Source organism: Mustela lutreola, chromosome 15 (assembly GCF_030435805.1).
Source record: "Mustela lutreola isolate mMusLut2 chromosome 15, mMusLut2.pri, whole genome shotgun sequence".
NCBI classification, from domain to species: domain Eukaryota; kingdom Metazoa; phylum Chordata; class Mammalia; order Carnivora; family Mustelidae; genus Mustela; species Mustela lutreola.
In genome coordinates this window covers 1,635,213-1,654,763 of record NC_081304.1, presented here as the reverse complement: position 1 = coordinate 1,654,763, position 19,551 = coordinate 1,635,213, and the positions used below count along the sequence as shown (strand labels likewise).

Here is a 19,551-nt window from a genome sequence, read left to right as displayed (position 1 = left end):
CGGTCAGTTGAGCATCTGATTCCTGGTTTCGGCTCAGTTCAGGATCTCCGAATCCCAGGACTGAGCTCCGTGTCCGGCTCCGGGCGCGGTGGGCCGTCTGTCGGAGCATCTCTCCGTCTGCCCCCCCCCCCCACCGCTCTCACGTGCACCTGTGCCTGCGTTCCCCCCTTTTCCCCAAGATAAATAAAATCTTGAAGAAAAAGAAGGAGAATCGTTAGAGAAAATGTGCTTTTGGTGCTGTCGTGTGTCCTTTGAGAAAAGAACCCCATCTTGAGTGAGCGCCGTCCGCTCTGTTGTTCACAGTCCGCGGGCTGATTCTTAGCCCACAAAAGCTGCCAGAGGGACACACACACGGCGTCCAGGTGCCACAACAGAACTGAGGTCGGCGTGCGGCTCTCATTTGTGTAGACGGCACGAGGGGCAGAGCTGGTCAGGGCTCACATTGTGGGATGGTGGCCTGGCTTGGGGAACATGGCCCTGGAGTATGGGGTGGTGGCACGTCTCTGTGCGCCGTGACGCTCTGGGGCCCTGTGCATCGGACGAGCGTGAGGCCGGCAGCACTTGGCCGCAGGTCAGGACGCAGGCTGCGCCCGGCCTTGCTGTTTAAGCAGCCTGGGCGGGGTCTCCACAAGGAAAAGCAGCCCCTTCCCCTCTTCAAGCGCACAGACCCCTGCTGGAGGGTGTGGGTGTTCGGGTCTCAGCTAGCCCTGTGCAGAGCCCATGAAACGTGAGCAACATCCCTTCCGCTCTGGGAAACAGTACAGGGTGGCCAGGGACAGGCCGCGGAAACAGTACAGGGTGGCCAGGGACAGGCCGCGGAAACAGTACAGGGTGGCCAGGGACAGGCCGCGGAAACAGTACAGGGTGGCCAGGGACAGGCCGCGGAGCCTTCCTCCCCTGCGTGAGAACCGGTGAAGCCGTGATGCTCCTGCCTCGCTGGGGGCCTGGGGCGCGGAGCCAGTGGTGGGGCGGGTGGAGAGCGCGCTCACGGCTGCGGGCCGTGCAGGAAGGTCAGAGGAGCCCCGTGCCAGGCCTCTGACTGCCAGGGTTCGAGGACGTCAGTGCCTGGGAGGCAGGTGGCCGGCTGCTTCCCTGGGAGACCAGCGAGTGGGCTCTGCACAGAGCAGCAAGCGGCCGGAGGCAGACACAGTCCCGCCTCTGCCGCCGCCTCTAGGTAAGAGAGCGGCCACTGCGTGACCAGACCTGGTGTCCATGCCACCTGCCCTGCCCAGGTGGCCTGACCGGAACCCCAGCGCCCGCCCTGCCCTGCCTGCTCACTCCTGCATTCCTGGCGCATGAGCTCAGCTGCCCTGCTGAGGGAGCGAAACCTGGCGGCTGTCCCCGTGTGTCGCTGGGAGGGTGTGGGCGCGCTGCCACGGTGATCCCCTCGCTCGGCCTGGGTGGCTCCTGGCCTGTTTCCGGCTGTTGCTCAGGATGCTAATGGGGCTCAAAGGATGAGCTTGGGCAGAGCGTCCTGTTCTGGCCGGGAGCTGGGGTGCTGCCCGGGAGCCGGGGGGCCGCAGTCCTGAGAAGGCAGCGTGTTTTGGCACCAGCACCCACTAGGGCAGTGGCTCACACCTGGGCCCAGCCCCACAGTGAGAAACACGCTTTGTGCTGAAACCCTGTGCATGTGTGGACTAGCGTGCACACACACAGGAGTGGATTAGCGTGCACACACAGGAGCACAGGGTCTCCCGCACCCCCACACTCCTGCAACTCTGCAACCCTGCAGACACCAAGAACACCGGACTCAGGGCCCTGCCGCACCCTGACTCCTTTCCGGACCAGACACACGGGGTGCCTTTGGCTCAGATCATGGTCCCAGGGCCCTGGGATCGAGCCCCGAGTCGGGCTCCCTGCTCAGCGAGTGAGTCTGCTTCTCTCTCTCCCCCGCTAGCATTCTCTCTCTTTTTCTCTCACGAATAAATAAAAATCTTCAAAAAAAAAAAGAGGAAGAGAAAGGACAGCTACGCATGAATCACGAGCCTTTCTCTGCCCCCAGGTCTGCAGGCAGCTTGAGCTCCCACAGGCCCTGCGTTCTCCCCCGGATGGGGACCACTCCCAAACCCAGCTTCCCACTCAGAATTCTCGCCGTCTGCCCGAACTTGCTGCCCGCTAGGGCGTCCCAGTTCCTCTTCCCAGGTCCTCCCTGGATTTGGCACATCTAGATTCCTGGGTCCCCAGCCCAGCCACCTGCATCTCGCCTGCTTCCCCCCATCCGGCCCCCCGCATGCCCCATTTGTCCCCTCATCACGGTGCCACATCCGCGGGACACGTGGGCCAGCCCCTTCTCCCAAGGGCCCCGCTTCTTAGGTCCCAGAGCAGCTCCAGTGGGGGTCCCCGCATCTGCTGGGGCCCTTGGCAAGAGTCTCCCTTTGGAATGTCGCTGGACCGCATGGCTTAGACCCTCCCTCGGCTTCCCATCCAGCCTGGAAAGCAGGGCCTTCTGCACACAGGCGGTGAAGCTGTGGGGCGGTGGGCTGGCCCCTTCCCACCTCCTCACCGACCTTTCGGCTTGCCTGCTGTACTGCTGTGCCCGGTACTCCCAGGGGCCCCACTCCCCTGCTTTCCTGCCTGCAGGAGCCTGTGGCCCGCCGCCGTGCTCTCTGCCCGCGCAGGGCACTTCTGCCTGCTGTGTGGTCCTGGCGGGCCTTGGCGCTCCGGCGGCCGGCTGCCCAGCGGTGGGACTGTGGCAGGGTCACTGCTGGCCCCCCGCGCCCTCAGTGCTGGGGCTGCGCATAGCAGGTGCCCGTCCCTCGGCTGTGTCCCCACGGGAAGGCGCGCCCACCCTGATTCCTTCCCTTGTTCCCCGCATGGCGTAGCGCCCAGTGGGGCCCCCTCCGCCAGCCTCAGTCCGGCCCCGTCTGTGAGCGGGTGCGAGCTCTGGGGGGCCTCGGCCCCTGTGAGTGCGGGGCCGCATCCCTCTGCTGCACCCCAGGGCGGACGGCAGCGCCAGAGCCCTTCCCGCGGGCCGAGGGCAAGGAGGGGCCAGAACGGACGTGATGGGGGCTGGAGCTGCACACAGGTCGGGGCTGGGGTGAGGGCGCCCGCCTCAGTTCATGGAGAAGCCTCTAGGACCCCGTGGCAGGGGGCAGGGCGGGGCGTTGCCCTCGGGGGCGCCTGCTCTCGCCCATCCTCAGGAAACTTCAGACACGTGCGCGTTGTCATCGTGGACTGGGCACACAGCATGTGGCCGAGACGGGTCTTCTTCGCAGGTTCCGTGTGGTGTCCTTGCCGGCTGGGCCGGCTCTCGGCGGGCGGTGCCTGCTGCCCGTGGCCGTCGCCTGCTGCTGGCGTTCGGGCACCTGTGTCTGTGCCTCGTGACGAAAGCCTTGATTTGGCCTTGGTGGTGGAAATCTGATTTCTTCCGGCGAAGAAGTGCAGTCTGTTGGGCAAAAGACCCGGCCCGTGGGTCATTCACCGCGGGGTGTTTGCAGACCAGGCTGCGGGTCCCTCTCATCAGAGCTGACGTTTGGTGACTGATGTGTCGAGTGAAGACTTCCGGGGGAGGGGTGCTGGGCGGCGCCGCGTGTGCCGGGCAGGAGGGTTTCCTCGGCTGACTCAGCCCCTGTCCACGGGAGCAGAGCCCCAGCAGCAGCCGCGGCCCGTGCTCCGGGGCGGATTGTTCCATCCGCAGAAGCCCAGCACAGTGCCGTGTCCTTGCCCCACCATGCGGAGGTGACACCCAAGGCTTGGGGCCGGGTCTGCCCGAGGGCAGGGCTGGGGTCTGTACTCCAGAAGCCTGGCTGGGCCCTCGTGGTCTTCACCTGTGGGTTTTCTCCTGCTGTTGGGACACTCCTGGGGTCCCTTGGTCACCGGGGTCACTCAGCCTTTTCTCTTCTTGCTTTTCGCAGACCATCATGGAGCAGTTCAACCCCAGTCTCCGGAACTTCATTGCCATGGGGAAGAACTACGAGAAGGCCCTGGCGGGTGAGGCCACGGGGTGGGAGCAGCTCGGGGGCCTGGATGCAGTGGGGGGAGGGAGGGTGGGGGCCGCGCCTTGGAGGCCTGTGAGTGCCGGAGTCTGCACCCAGTGTGCAGTGCTGGGGGCTGGGCTCAGTGTCAGCCCACGGCACCTGAAGATGGTGGTTGTGGATGTCTGTCCTCAGAACCTTCGTCTGTAGAACTGGGCGTAGGGCTTGGGGCCTGCACCATTCACAGAGACCCGGGACTCAGGGCCCTCGCTTGGGGAGGGGGCATTGGTGCCAGCATGTGCTGCGGGTGTGTCTTGGCCCTTCCAGCCCAGCGGGGGCCGGCCGAGTCACACTGCGGTCAGGGATGCCCGCTTCTCAGGGCCCAATGCTGGTTTCCCCACCCAGTGTCTCTGCAGGGTGAGTGTCAGGCTGTTGGTCTAGCTGTGACATCCTCGTCAGCAGAGCCGCTCCCCCCAGCAGGGAGGCTGTTCGTGCAGAGCGTACACCAGCGTCTGACTGCTGTCCTGGGTTGTGCACGGCCCTGTGGGGATGCGGTTGGGTGGGACTTCGGGTTGGGGACGGTGAGGAGAGTGCTGGGCAGTCTCATGGTCACCTGGGGACAGAGAAGCCAGTGGAACCGGGTTCCTGGACAGCGGCCTTGCTGGTTTGCTCCTGGAGGTGTCTGGCCACAGTCCTGCCCACTGGCCCCATCTCGGGCAGGGAGGGTCTCTGGTTGTGTGCGGGTCGACGACATAGCCTTCCACCGCGGCCCTGGTCCTCTTAAGCGAGGCTGCTGCACTCTGACCCTTTTGAAGGAGAGCGGCCTTGATGTCCCACACAGATCATGCCAGGAGTGTGGGGCAGGGCTCCTGGGCTCCTGCTGTGTGCAGATGGACGGCGCTGCTGGCAGCCCCTGGCGTCTCCCTGGTTCCCTGTGGGCGTGGAGGGGTGGGGCCTTGCACGGCCTTCTGTTTCGGGGCGCACACTGTGTTCTGCACCAAGCAGGCTCTCCCGAGCTGCCCTCCCTCTGCCCCACAGCCCCGTGCACAGGGACACTGCCCCAGGAGCCCCGCAAGAACGGAGGCCCAGCTGCTCGCCTCAAGCTGAAAGCTGGCCTGTAGGGTCTTCATGACGATGGCAGGTCCCTGGCTTTGGTGGCGACCTCTGCGCCTGCCAGGAGCTGAGAGCTGGCCCAGCCTGCGGGTGAACGTCCCGTCAGGTCTGCTGCGCCAGAGCACGCTGCACGCAGGACAGGCGCCCCGTCTGCAGGCCAGCGGCAGAGGGAAGGGGCAGGAGGGCAGAGCTGGGGCCTCGGGTACTGCGAGCAAAGGCCCTCGCGGTGCCCGTGGAGCCGGACCGGGCTTTCCTCTCTTCCTGGCTGGGGCGGACTTCTGGGCCTTGCACAGGGTTGATGGGGCTGCCCTTCCGGAGCCGCCCTCTGTAGGACCCTTTGCAGCCTCACCTGGCCTCCTCGTGGGGAGCCGTCATGTCACTCCCAGTCAGTCCCAGTCATGGCCACGCCCTGCCCTTTTATGTGAGGCCAGGTCTCCTTCTGGGCCTTTCTGCACCCACTGGGGGCCCCTGTGAGGCTCTCCAGGGGCCGGGTATGGAGAATCAGGGCTCCCCCGCTGCCCGTTTTTCCAGCATGGCCTTTGGCACCTTTCTCAGCCAGACACATCGCCCCTGTCCCCTCGGCTGCACTTGGCCTCCCCTATGCCCCCCTCACGCCGGGCTTGGCTTTTCTCTGATCGGCTCTGAGGAGCCCTCCCCTCCCAGCAGCAGATGTGGTCCAGCCATGGGGCTGCTTAGGGCGTGCTCCTGGGCACGTGCTTCGTGGGAAGCCATCTAGATCAGATGCGATGGTGTGCCCAGTTGGACGCCCCGGCCAGGGCTCCAGCGGGAGCAGATAAGAGGGTGGCCACCCACGGCTGGCGCTGCTCCCAGCACCCTGTCCTTCCCCAGCCTGCAGGGTGGGCAGGCCCTTGCAGGGGGTCGGCGGGCACTGGGCTCTTCCTTGGGCACCAGGAGCACATCCCGGGTGGCCACAGTCACCGTGGGGTGTGCGGTGGGCCCGCGGTGTGGCCTCAGCTTGGAGAGGTGAGGGGCGCTGTCTGCCCACGGCTGGCTGGGGGTCTCTGTGTGCACAGCTTCTTGCCGTGTCCTGCCCGGCAGGGTGTGGTCTCGCAACATTCCTCGGTGGGCCCTGCCACCTCTCACCCAGCCCGCGGGGCTGACGACGGCACCCAGCAGTTGACCTGAGTAGCTGACTGGCAGCCCCCCGGCTGGCTGGCGGGCCTGACTGGGCAGGGCGGTCAGGTTCCTAGAGCAGCAGCTCTAACGGTTCCAGCGAGTGGAGAACGCCAGCAAGAAACGGGGTACACTCAGCCCAGGTGGAAGGGCCGCGGAGCTCAGGGGACTGGCGCGCACCGCGAGCTCGGCGTGGGTGCTGAGGGTCTTGTCCATCCACAGGGAGGGCACTAGCTGTTCTCTCCTCTCTCAGGTGTGACCTACGCTGCCAAAGGCTATTTCGACGCCCTCGTGAAGATGGGCGAGCTAGCCAGCGAGAGCCAGGGCTCCAAAGAACTCGGTAAGACCTCTGTTGCGGCAGAGACCCCCAGGTGGGGGCCGGGTCGCCACCTGTGGCGGGGCAGGGCTGGGGTCCTCTCCTGTGTCTGGTCCTGCTTCCACTGGGGATCACGTTGTCCTCATCAAACAAGAAGCTTTTCTGAGAGAACCGTGACCCTTATAGCCAGCAAAGACTGTGGGGTGCGCGCTGGCCACAGGTGGGGTGCGCTGGGCAGCTTCAGGGTGTACACAGGTGGGTCAGTCCCCCCGAGGAGCAGAGCGTGGGGTGAGGACCCGGGCAGATCCACGTGGCTGGTGGATCTGAGGTCACGGGGAGCACACCTGGCATAGCAGGGCGGCGGGACGCCAGCCCGTGTGGGGTGACCTGGTGTGTGCGTGCCATGTGGTAACCTGAGGAAAGAGCCCAGAAGCGCCGCAGGGGACCCTGGCATGGGTTGTTCTCTCTGCACTTTCACTGTTTTGCAAATTTTGTGCTGTGAGTTCATGTCGCTCCTCACGCGCCCAGAGGCCCTGGGCGCGCCCGCAGGTGTGGGGCACCGGGCTGTCCGCGGGCGGAGCAGGCCAGCTCCCTCCCCCGGCACCCCCACGGCCCGTATGGCCTTTCACACTGTCCGCTGCCGCATGTGGGTTCTCTCCACCGTGGCACTCTGCGGGGGCTCTGGCCTTGCCTTGTTCAGGGACGCGGACGCCCAGCCGGCCCAGTTCCCTGGCAGGCCCAGGCCGTGTCCAGCGAAGACACTGCCGCAGCTCTGGAGACTTACGGGGCCGGGGGCAACCTGCCGGGTGGAATGCGTGACTGGGGCCGGACCCCGCACGATGGGTGGGCTCTGCCTGCATGGGTGCCAGGCAGACCCTCCTCCGGCATCTGAGAGGCTGTGCTGCGCTCTCGGCGTAGAGGGAAGCCGTCTGGCCTCCACGGACACGACGGGGCTCCCTGCCCCTGGCAGATACGGGAGGACGCAGGGGGCCCTAGGTGTGCAGGTGCGGCCTCACCGGTGGCATGGGGGACGCTCAGGCTCAGAGGCCACCTGCGGGCCTGCCCGCACCTCCTGGGCGTCCTGGCTGCAGCTCTGGCGGCCACGGGCTAGGCCTCTGATCCCTTCGGAGGGGAGCTGGGGTTGTGCGTGACCCAAGTGAGTTTGCACATGGGCTCCTGTCTGCAAGAAGGGCATTTGACCATGGGGTCAGTTGTGGCTACGAGGGTCACACATGGGCCCTGTGGTCACACTCACAGAAGGGCGAGGGTCTGCCCACGGGAAAACGGGTGTCTCTGTGGCCCCAGGAGGAAGGTGGGCATGTGCGGAACCATCCTGAGGTCCCAGAGCTTCCTGGTGGCGGGACCCAGTGAGCAGCGGGGCGGACTTGTGCTGCAGAGCCGGGCAGCGAGGCAGGGAGCTCGCCAGGGCAGGGACGGCCCCTCACCGCTCCAGGAGCTCGGCCCATCCCGGCTGGAATGAGGGAGTTTCCAGTTTGCTTTCCTGAGTGTTTGGACTCTCTCCCGAGGCTTGCGTGGAGGGCCAGCACTGGACAGAAATGTCCTCTGCGTGCGTCAGGTGTTAGGCAAACAGACCTGTGTCCTCTCGCCACGTGCTGTGGCAGCAAACATGGGGCTCCCCTGGTCAGCCAGTTCTCCCGTTCTCTGAGGCCCCGCAGGTCGGGGCTGCTCACTGGCATCTGGTTCCAAAGCTCGCCCATCACCCACTCCGGCCGGAAGACCCCAACCCCAGTGGCCCTCCCAGCCCCTGGAAGCCACTCATCCCCTGTCCTCTGCGTGCTCAGCGGCTCCGGACATCGGGCAGTGACCCGTCGTGACCTTGGAGTCTGGCTTGTTTCTGCACAGGAAGTGAGCGGTGGGATTGCGGGGCGCGTGCCGTGGTCTGCTCTGGGCCTGGCTGCTTCTAGCTGCAGAATTCTCGTGGAAGTCATTCACGCCAGCGGCCCCTCGCTCCTCAGCGCCAAGGGCTTCCCGCTGGAGGGAGGCGCCGGCTGGTTCTGCCTTCTGCTGAGCCACGTCTGGGCTGTTTCCAGTTTGGGCATTTCCAGATCCGCATCCTGCTCGTGAGGCAGCGCGACAGCGTCTCTCCCGCACTCGCTTCTCCTCGGCTGGGTCTGTGCTCCCGCCCTGCCCGGCTGGGTTTTGTCCGGGGCAGAGGTGCGGGGCTCCCAGATGGTTTCTCCCGGGGCCGTTCGCTTTCCAGTTCTGGAGTTGTTTTTGGGAGAACAAATGCGTCTGTTTTCAGGGAAGTCCGGTTAATTGATTTGGGGTGTGGATTTTTATCGCTCCTGTGACTGTGCTTATAACTTCCGTCTTGGCTGTTTTCTTCATTTGCTTGGTTCTCGGTTTGCTTCTGCTGATCCGTTCCCAGACCCTCGGCCACGGTGCTGGCTCGTGCAGCTGCTGCTTCCCCCTCGGGAGCGCGTCCCCAGCCCCACCTTCCTGCTCGCTCGGATCCCTCCCGCCTGCGACACCCCCCCCCCCCCCCCCCCGTCCACCGGGAGTCCCTTTTCCCGTCCCAGGACCACGTGCTCTGGTTCTGTTTCTCCCTCAGTTGGGGGATCCTGGGCATGTGTGTAGGAAAGCACCTGAGCCCTCGTGTGTCTGCAGCCGCATCTCTACTTAGCCAGAGGCTTGGCTGACTTAGAACCGCAGACAGGATGCGGTCCTGCCTCGGGCTTGGGGACACCACCCACTGTCCTCTGGGCCCCCGCGCTGGGCTGCTGATTCCTCCCATGCGGGGTTTCAGTTTCCGGTGAGTGTTCTGTGTTTCTCCTCCTGGAAACGTTGGGGGTCTTCGTCCCTGGGGTGTTGCAGATCTTCTGACTGTGCGCCTGTGTGTGTTGTGGGGAGGGTGCCTCCAGGGCCACGGGTGGGCTGACCAGAGCCGGGTGTTGAGCTGCGACCCGGTTGCAGAGGACGGGCGCCCGAGTGCAGGGGCCCAGGCGAGGCGTTCTGGCAGGACTAAGCGCGGTCTGGAGCAAGGCAGGGTGGCGGAGCCCTGGGAGGGTGGCGGAGCCCTGGGAGGGCGGGTCTGTGCTTTCGGGGGCTGCCCGGAGCCCGTCCCTGCAGCGAGTGCCCTTGCTGGCTGCTGTGGAACATTCCACGAACACACCGGGAACGCCACGTTTCTGTGTTCTCTCCGTCGGCTCTTGGGTTATTCTGGGGGGTTCTGCTGCTCTGAACGAGTGTGTGCACGGGACTGCAATGCCGAGCCCTGCCCCACGGTGACTTCCACGGTGCTGCCCTGCTAGGCCACCTCAGACGTGGTGCTGGACTGCGGGGCAGGCAGCCCCGGGTGCTCCCTGCGGAAGTGCCATCACCCCCGGGGATGGGAGTGAGCCCATGGGCTTGCGCCCGGCTCGAGCGGCTTCTGTGGGTCTTGGCAGGGCTCCCCTCTGAGTGTGGCTCGGGCAGCCACGTTCCCTTCTCACGTTCTCATCCCACATCTGCGTGGACAGGACCCCCTCCCCCCACCACCCTGACCCCTGGCCCAGATAACGCAGCTACTGGCCCTCTTGGCCAGCCCAGCTCGGGGGTTGGGGGGGTACACTAGCCTCGCTTCTCAGACGCCAGGAGGCACTTGTTCTCATTGTCATAACTCAGGGCGTCCAAGGTGCCATGTACCAGGGACAGATGATGCCGCCCGGGGGACCCCCGGCCTGAACTTGGCCCACACGGTGACCTGCTGAGAAAGACGAGGTCTCCTGGGCCCTTCTGAGTCTCTTGCTTTGCCCACCGCCTTGAGGCCCTGGTGGAAATTTCACATTTGGGATGCTTTGCTCTTGGCTGTGTGGACGGGTTGGGGTTCGGTGGCCTGTTTCGGCCACCGTCCCCACGCAGCAGTGTCATTGGTGTCTCAGGTGTTGAGGTCACCCGCCAAGGACGTGATTTGTCCTGGCCTCTCCGTGCCCGGCTCCCTCAGTGGGTTGCCAGGGGCATCAGCGTGGGCTCCTCTCCCCTCCCCTTCTGCAGGCTGGTCATGACCCAGGTGAGGGGCCCACATGGGTTCCCGGATGGTCCTGCGTCTCGGCTCCTGACGGGCTGTTCTGTCCGGCCCGGGGCCCCGTGTGCGCACGTGTGCTCGGGGAGAGAGCACACCTGTCCCCCGATGACAGATGTGGGTTCCGTGTCACGTCCCAGTCTCGAGAGCCCCCCGTGCTGATCAGCGAGCCGACAAGGCATGCCCCACCCCGCTCCCAGGACAAAGGGCCTGTTGGTTTCTCCCGTGGTCGTGGCTTTCTGCGGCCGCGGGGTGTGATGTGAGTGGCAGATGACATGTCGTCCTGAGCCGCTGAGCCCCGTCTCAACGTGGTAACTTTCTCTGTCCCTTTGTCTGGGCTAGAGTTTTTGGCTTCCTGCTGCCCTTCCCCTCTGCGGTGCCGTGGACTTGCTGTTTCTGATCATTTCCTGCCATGGCCTTCCCCCCCAGGACGGGAGTGGGGAGCTGGGAGTCCTGCTGAGAATGAGCTGGTCTCCGGGGGGAGTGTGTGGGTGGGCGGCTGGCCCAGGCCCCGGGAAGGAGGCTCTCTGACTGGAGGTCGTTTTCAGAAGCGTGATCTGGCCGCGCGGCTCAGTGGGCTTCGCCGGCCTTCTGGCTGCCGACTTCCCGCCTGGGTCTCAGGTGTGCTCCCTCCTGGGGGCTGGAGAGTCGGAGACCCTGGCCCCACTCCCTTTTGTGTTCTGACTCCTCCAGTCCCCCGTTAGAGTGACACGGGCAGACCCTCATCGGACTGCGGCAGGACCCTGCACCCCCCCACCCCCCTGCGGAGCCCAGTGCCCCTTCTGCCCAGAGGGAGGGTCTCGAGCAGCGCACTCCTCGAGTTAGACTCCAAGGTTGTGGGAGTGGAGAGCCTCCCACAACGTGAGTGCGAGCCTGGCCCCACGGCGGCCTTTGTGCTCCTGGGCTGGGGCTGCCCAGACTCTGCCCATCTCCGCGCACGGTCGGCGGCCGGCCGCTCTGCCTTTGCTCCCGCCAGTCTCTGTGCCCCCAGCTCCAGGGCTCTCTGCTCCACTCGGGCCTGCCCCCTGCAGCAAGGCCGGCAGGACTTGCTCTGATCCCGCAGGCGGCTTCATCAGGGAGCTGGGGACGGCCGCCTTCAGAAGCTTCTTGCAGCGCCTCTAACCCCCTCGCTGGCACCACCCACACTCAGCCGTGGGCGGCTGCCTGCGGCTCTCAGACCTCGGCCTTCCTGGCTCTGCTGAGGCTTGCCTCCCGTGTGCCCCCCGCCTGCCGCGGGGTAATTACAGAGCGCAGCAGCCTCTGATCTGCACTCTCGGGGCAGCTCTTCCAAGGCCCCACTCTGCTCGGCTCCCTGTGGGCTCTGTGCTGGGAGGCGGCCTGAAACCCGCCTGCTCTAGCCCCTGAGTCACTGGATTAAGGAAGGTGTGGCCTGAGCACTGCCTTGCCCTCGGCCGTCCTCCACCTGTGGTTCCCCAAGTGAAGAGCCCAGGCCGGCGTTCCCATGTCACCCACGGAGAACCCTGTGGGATTTGGGCACCTCTTTCTGGTTCTTTGCACAGAGCTGGGTTTTCTCAAACTTGGCCTCTCACTTAGAGGTACTGCTGGCCTGAGCAAGGGTGGCTGGGCTGCAGGGCCACACAAGGGCGTGCCCTTGGCAGTGTAACCCCAGGGACCTTGCAGCGGTGGCTGAAGGGCCCCTGAAGGCAGACACGGTTCTGGATGGGACCTGAGGCTGCCCGCCTGCTCTCACGAGGCCGAGAGGTGATCTGGCTGCACCACTCCTCCCGTGCCCGGCCGTGGCTGGCAGAGCTGACCACAGGAGCTGACCACCTGGCCAAGGAGCTCTCGTGTGTCCCCGCCTCGCCGTCAGGCACCCTATCGCAGTCGGTCTGATGTGGCCCCTGCTGTCGGACCCCGACAGTAGGAACGTGCCATATGGAGGCTGAGTCAGACCCACACTGTGAGAGCGATTTCAAGTCCCGAGGGCCTGGCTCAGAGGCCCCTTTATGCCGAGATCCTGCCTTTCCCTCCCCTTCCCGGCTGACACCAAGACCTCCTCCACTGGCCCGTGAAGAAGTGGCTGGGGCAGGAGCAGCCGAGCAACCCCAGAGGTCAGGACCGTGCTGTTCTGGCCTTCCTGGGCCATGGGGATCTGTCAGAGCTTGATACTGGACAGCCCTTTGTGGATTCCTGGACTTTGTCCTCCTGCTCAGCTTTGTGTGGATGAAAACGGTCGAAGCCAGCCTGGGAGCTGGTGGCACGGCCTTTCTGTCTTCGGCTGTGTTCCCTCGGTCCTGCTTGGCAGCCCAGGCCTTGGGGCTGGGGTGGTCTTTGGGGGGGTCCATTTTCAGGGTCCCCTGGGCTCAGGCGACCTGCTTTCCCCCTGGGGGCCTCCAGGGTACTCGCTTAGCCCACCCTGGTGAGGGTGTTAGGGCCTAGACTGAGCCTCTGCCCGGAGACGTTAGTAAAGGTCCTAATCGGATCCCTGTCTTCTTAGCAGTGGCTTTGGCGAGAGCAGGAGAGGTCTTCCAGCACGTTTCCTTGTCCCTTGACAACCAGGGGTCTGCTCTAGGGCAGGAATGACAGTGGGGCACAGCAGTCCACGGCTGGGTCTCCTCCTGAGGACAGGCTGGGGACCCAGGGTCCTCTCGCGGGGTTACCAGGGTTCCTGCTTGGAAGGGGCAAAGAGGGGCCTTCAGCCGTAGTTCGGTCCTGAGCCCGTTTTCTGGGTGACGGGGCTGGGTAGGGTCTGTGAGGACCTGGCCTGGCCTGCTATCAGCTTGTTCCTGCCCTGGCCTGCCGCGGGAAGCTTGCGGAGCCTTGTAAACCCCTCCCTGCAGTGGCATGCCCAGGCCAGCCCCGGACCCCGGGGCCCGGTGCTCTCCCATGACAGCCAGTCTGGCCCCCGGACCTTGTCCCATGACCCCACCACGTGCCCCGCCAGTCTAGGCGCAGTAGAGGGCCTGCGCTGAGCTGGGCATGTCCCCCAGACGTGCCCTGGAGCGTCTGAGGAGAGCAGCTCCCTCGCTCTCTCTCGCTCTCTCGCTGGGGCAGAACTCTCTGCAGTGCGGTGGCCCCAGGGCTGGTGCAGGTACTGGCTCGGGAGCCTGGGAGGCAGGTCTCCACCCCTCCCCCGGGTGCCAGCCCTGGGGGGTGTGGGTGCCTGGAGTCCCTGGCGTTGGCAGAGGGCGGCACGTCGGGAGCTGTGACATCCTGACCGTGGCAACTTGGCGTACGGATGCCCAGTCCTCTGCGGGTCGCCTACATCTGTGTGCGTCTTGCATGAGCTCCAGCAAGTCAGTGCTTGCGAAGTAGCTGTCCAGAGAGCCAATACCTGCCTGGGCAGTTAGCAAGGTAGCGGGATAGGCAGGCTCGTGGAGAGCCACTGTCACTCACAGACGAGGGAGGGTCCTTGGTGGGGGCCCATGAGGGGCTCACAGCAGCATCTTTGCTTGACACTAGGCCGGGGCTCGGGGTGACCACTGGGGATGTCTGAGCCCTTCTGGTCTTGCTCTGTCCTGTCCTGATGAGGGTAGGTGGCCTCCTGTGACCTGGTGTCGGTTCCCTCTGCCAGGTGACCTTGGTCACCGGTGTCTGCTTTGGGGGGAAGCATAGACCAAAACTCTCGGCTCTGTGCACACGTGCGTCTCCTGGCAAGTCACACCAGGCAGGTGCAAGACGGGACTGGCAGGCGGTGAGCCTGCTGGAGGTGAGCCCCGTGGGACATGCGGTGGCGGGGGGGGGGGCTGGCTGTGTGGGGGCTTCCCCTCAGCCTCCTCGCGGTGGCTGCCGATGTCTTCCTGTGCCCATGCCGTGGGGTCTGCGGGGAGAAGAGAATGGACGTGGAGCTCCCACCAAGCCCCCTGCCCGCCCCCACGGACCAGGACAAAGCATGTCTTTGGTGGGCGACGCCTGCACATCCTCCTGCCCTGGCTTGTCCCTCTGAGGCCGCCCCTCTGCCATCCTGGATAGATGGCCTGGGGACCCCCAGAGGACACACCCGTGGAGGCCCCAGGCCGCTGAGATCCTGAGATCTGATTGGACTCCAGGTGGGGCCCACGCCCGCCCAGGACCTGACCTGCAGCCCAGCGGCTGGAAGGGCCCGAGGGGCCCGGAGGGTCGGCTTTGCCTCTGCCCCTGCCTGGAGGCCCCACACCCAGGCGCGGACTGTGGGAAGGGGCTGTGGGAAGGGGCTGTGCGGTCTCACTGTGCCTCAGCTGAGTGCACCGGGGAGGACCGCCGGCTGCTGTCATCGCCATGGCAACACAGCCATCGATTTTTCTCTTGCCCTGCCCCTCCCCCCCACCAACTGTTTTCTTCCTTTTTTGTGAGCAGGAGAAGAACCCGCTTCTCCCAGGGAGGAGCTGGTGGCTTCGAGGCCGGCGGAGAGGGTGGTGTTGGCCACGGATCCGGGGGTGGGGGTGGGCCGGGTCCCTGTGGTGCTGTCCAAACTCCACGTCCCATCGTGGTGGCCTCACAGCGCAGCCCCCTCAGGCCCGCCGCTGTCTGTCCTCTCCATACCAGAGCTCTATATTTGTGTCTTGTTCGCGCATATGCTAATTAGCTCTCGGAGCTGCCTTCCGCTCTGGAAGCCCCCAGAATAATTGAGCATTATGGATATTTGCTTCAGAAGGCTCCAGAAGGTGGTGTGTGTTCCCTGCCGAGTGTGAGCAGCTGACCCCTTGGCTCGGAGCCCTCCTGAAATGACATACCAGAGACATGAGCTTTTGGTGTCCTTGGTGGGCACTCGAGACTGCAGGGAAGACCGTGGTCTCCGAGTAGTGACAGTGTGTCCCTCCACCGGGTCCGTGCAGCTCTGGGCAGACCAGGCTGGAGGCGGAGTCACCGGACGGAGGTCACGCTCCTCGCCAGTACCCTCTGGCACCCTGTGGGGCTCTGAGGACTCTTCTGGCACGTGGCTGTCCCAGCGGGAGGCAGAGACGGTCAGCAGACCCCCCCTCCCCGCCCCAGCGGGGCGCACACACCATCCCATGGCCACAGAGTCGTAGCTGCTTCGGTCCCAGCTCTGCTTCTTGGGGGCTGGTGGCGGGGCCCAGGCGGGGTTGGGGTCCCGGCGGGCCTATGGCTGCCGCGGCCCTTGCTCCCCAGACTCTGCATCTCAGCCCGGGAGAGCCCAGCCGGATCCCAGGATTCCCGGGGGCCTGACCGATGAACAACACACCCTTGTCCCGGGGGCTCCTGCGGGTGGGCTCACCGGGCTCCACGCCCTCTGCCCTCCCTGGCCTCAGGCTCTCCAAGTGAGGCCCCCTCGGCGGCCCTGGCCTGGCCAGACGCTCTAGATGAGAGCAGCTCTCTCTAATCATGCTTCGTGGCCCCTAGGTTCCTGGGGTCCATCGTGCTTCCCCCGCACCCTGTGGTGGTCCGTGTGGCCTCAGTGCCAAGAAGCACAAGCCTCCGCAGTGTGGTGGCCCACCGGGGCCCTGGGGGGCTTTGGCCTTCAAGAGCAGCGCCTGCAGCCCAGGGCCCTTCCTGCGTCTGCCATGGGGTCACATCTGACTCTGCTGGGGCATGGCTGCCCCATGGGAGGGAGGCATATGGCCGGTTGGGGTGGGGGCCTTGGCAGGTGGCCCATGTCTCTTCCCAGGCCTTCCGTGCCAGCCCCCGGTGCCCTGGGAGGGGGTAGCAGGTATGTGCAGGGCCCTCCCCCAGAACCAGTCCCGGCTTGTCCTGGGGGCCTATCTGTGCTGAGAGAGGCTCGACTGTCCCCTGACTACAGGCTAGCAGGTTATGGGATTCAACTAGAGGGTTTGTGGCAGCCCGAGGGAGACCCTCAGATGAGATGCGGCGTGACTCGGGTCCCAGGCCTCACATTTGTGGCTCCCGCCCCTCCTGGGAGCTGAGTGCCCGCTGGGAGCCCTCGTGGTCTGAGAATGCTGGTCTTCCTGAGGGCTGGTGGGCCAGGCGCCTGGCCTTGTCACTCCCCACCCATTTGTAGCACTCCTGAAGATCCCCCCTTCCTTGTGGCATCGGCTCCCCCGGGCTCCCCACACCCCGTGCCCAGCCCCTCTCGTCTGCAGGGCCCTATGCTGTTGTGACAGCCAGAGTCAGACACGCGGATGACTTCCTGCCATGGGAAGGAGACAGGCTGGCGGGCGTGGCAAGGAAGACCCCTCCGGGCCCTGACTTGGTCACTGGGGATGAGGGGTGTCAGGAGCAGGAGGGAAGAGGCTGCCCGTGGTACCTGCCCGTGGCCCACAAGTGTCTAGTGGCCCAGCCACGGGCACCGGCCTGGCCCCACGGGGACTGAACGCCGGCCCCCCGCGGGGTCTTCCCCCCCATCTTGCCTGTTCCCTAAGTGCTTCAAGCACCCTTGTCATCCTGCTTAGGGGGAGGGTGTGCATGGAGGGTCCCGTGCTATCACTGTCGCTGTTGGTCACAGAGGCCAGCGTGTCCCTGGTCCTGTCCCTGGGGCAAGGCCTGTGCCGAACCATGGTGGCAGTGCGGGCGTGCGCCACGGTATCCGCGCACGACAGAATGTTCCGCGGCCATGAGACAGGTGAAGTCCAGCCGTTTGCGACAAAGGGGGCAGAGCTGGAGGGTGTCGTGCTGAGCGAGTCGTGTCCGTCCGAGAAGGTGCCCCGTGCTCTCGCTCACGTGGAATTTAGAAAACAAATGAGCAAAGGAGAAAAAGAGACAAGTTGAGAAATAGACTCTCCACGGAGAGCTCGCTGACCGTTACAGCGGGGAGGTGGGGGGCAGGTGACGGGGACTCGGAGGCCGCTTGTCCGGACGGCCCCGGCTCACGTCTGCAAGTGCTGAGTCACTGCTTCGTACATGTGAGACTGATCTTATCCTGGACCTCAACTAACCAGAACGAAAAGAAAGAAACTGCCCTCCTCGGCCACCGCCACGTGGAGTCCCCACTTCTCTGTTTCTTGGATCCGTCGGGTTTTACGGCACCCGTCCTTGTGGGGATGATGCCCTTGTGGGGGTGATGCTCGGGGACCCTCCAGCGGGCACGCACAGCCCTGGCCTCCGGCGGCCGCTCCTCCATACAAAGCTGCTCACCTGCCCGGTGGGGTCCGCTCAGGCCTCGGGCCCCCTTTGTTAGAGCTGTCCCCAAGCTGGTGTCCTCAGGCCTGCGTGGCGCTGGCAAAAACGGGTCCTTGTTTAAGCCTCCACGGGGCGTTCCCTCACACCCTGCTGACAAGCCATCCTCACGTCTTGGGGGTCAGGCACCTGCAGAGTGGCTCTGGGGGGGCTCTCAGGAGGACGCTGGCCCTGTCCTGCTGTCGTGGGTACACACGGAACACCGTCTAGACTCCAGCCCCACGCCCCCCGCACCCGTGTTTTCGCCAGTCTGCCAGATTCCCGCTCCCTCTCCGCTTCTGGTCCTTTGAGGGTTTTAAGAACACGTCGTATCTTCTGCAAAAAAAAAAAAAAAAAAAAAAAAAAAATTAAGAAAGAAAAAAAAAAGCTATTTTTTTTGAATCTTCACAAATGTCGGTGTCGTGAAGGCGTGGGAGGGCCGTGTAGATCCAGACGAAGACCCCAGCGCCCAGGGAGCCCGGCACGAGTCCCAGCACCACCCTGCACGTTCCCGGGCGCCTGCCTGTGAGCCATGCAGGCCCAGCAGCACCAGTGCTTGAAGCTGCGTTCAGATGGACAGAACGCAGAGTTCCTAACGGAGAGAAATGCGAGGGGCCTGCCGTCCTGGCTGGGGAGGGGCCCACGGGCGGCTGCCAGCCTTCCAGGTCTGCTGCGGGGAGGGGTCTGCCTTCCTCGTGGGCGCGGCAGGCCCACGTCTCAGAGCGCGCAGGCTGGCACGCTGCAGCCACGTCCCCCGGGGTTCAGGTTCAGCAGGACGCGCATGTGCACACAGAAGAGCTGGACACTACAGCAGATTCGGCGAAACACTGAGGCCCAGGGGACCTGGGGGGGTGTTTGTTATTCTTACGACCTCGGGATGGTGGGGAGGGTCGGGCCGGGAGGAGAGTGTGTGCTCCAGGCCACCGGGAAGAGCAGACGCACTTGAAGCCATGGCTTGCGGCCCTCTTGGTGGCCCGGCAATTTGCACTGTGCTTACCCAGGGCCACCAGTGGGAACATCTGGGTGTGGGACTGTGAAATGGGCCTCAGATGTGCCCTCAGGCCTTCCTGAAGCCCACACGGGCATCCAGGAGCCAGCCAGCCGCAGGGGTGGGGGCCGCCTCGCGCCTCTGGTTCCCACGGGCGGCGAGGCTGCGCCGGTGCTGGTCTTGGGTTCGGAGAAGCTGCCAGGCAGTTAGTTCTCCCTGCTGCCGGCCGCTCACTGTGCTGTGGTCTCCGGGCCCCGTGGTGGCCACCAGGACCCTGGGACCCACAAGGCTGCGTCCCTGTCCACTGCCAGCCCCACAGACTTTCATGGCCTTCTCTGAGCACCCTGAGCGGCCCCGCTGTCGGCGGCCTTCCTTCCCAGATCTGCAGGGCCCGTCGTCTGCATCTGCGCATCCCAGGAGAGTGCCGGGGCGCCACGAGGAAAGCCTCTGGTCACCGTGTCCCCTGAGCAGCACCTGGCACAGAGCAGTTGCTCACTGAACTGCCGGGGATGCCTGACCGCAGAGGACCGCAGGCGCCCGGCCTGTGAGCCAGTCACCATCGCCTGTGGCCGGTTCACGAGCAGACACCGGCCGGAGCCCTGCAGACTCTGTAACGTTCAAAAATTGGGTATGTGTACTTGTTTCTAGTTTCCTGGAATCTTTTCTTCTTTTTCCAAAGAGCTCAGTTTGGGCAAACACGGGAAGGTTTTCCTGGTTCTAAGCTACATCGCCTGTGTGGTCCTGCGACGCTGCACACACGGGGAGCAGCTCGCCGCGTCCCGCTCTGGGATCCCCAGCAGCCCACCTCCACGCTGTCCTTGTCGTGGTTCCCAAAACACCCCGGGATGCGTGGCCGATGCTTCTGTGCACCTGCTCCCAGGACACGGCGGTGCCGGCGGGCACTGTCCTGTCCGCGGTTCCGTTCTTGCCCCAAGTGGGACCCCCCTCTCGGCTCTCCAGGGCTCCCCGGGGAGCCTCGGGCCTGCCCGGCTCTCCTGCGCGGCGTGGGCCCCCTTCCCGTCCTGCGGGTGCGGCCAGGCTCCGCGTTCCCGTG

General features: G+C 65.0%; 1 protein-coding gene across 7 annotated transcripts in view; it reads left to right on the top strand.

Annotated features, from left to right (window-relative positions):
- The window catches only part of BAIAP2 (BAR/IMD domain containing adaptor protein 2), a 61,510-nt gene that overhangs the window by 11,768 nt on the left and 30,191 nt on the right, over window positions 1-19,551 (top strand). For all 7 annotated transcript variants that reach the window (XM_059150212.1, XM_059150210.1, XM_059150206.1 and 4 more), the window contains exons 2-3: window positions 3,855-3,930; window positions 6,415-6,501. In XM_059150212.1, coding sequence (XP_059006195.1) covers window positions 3,855-3,930; window positions 6,415-6,501 — 163 coding nt within the window. The remainder of the gene's footprint in view (window positions 1-3,854; window positions 3,931-6,414; window positions 6,502-19,551) is intronic.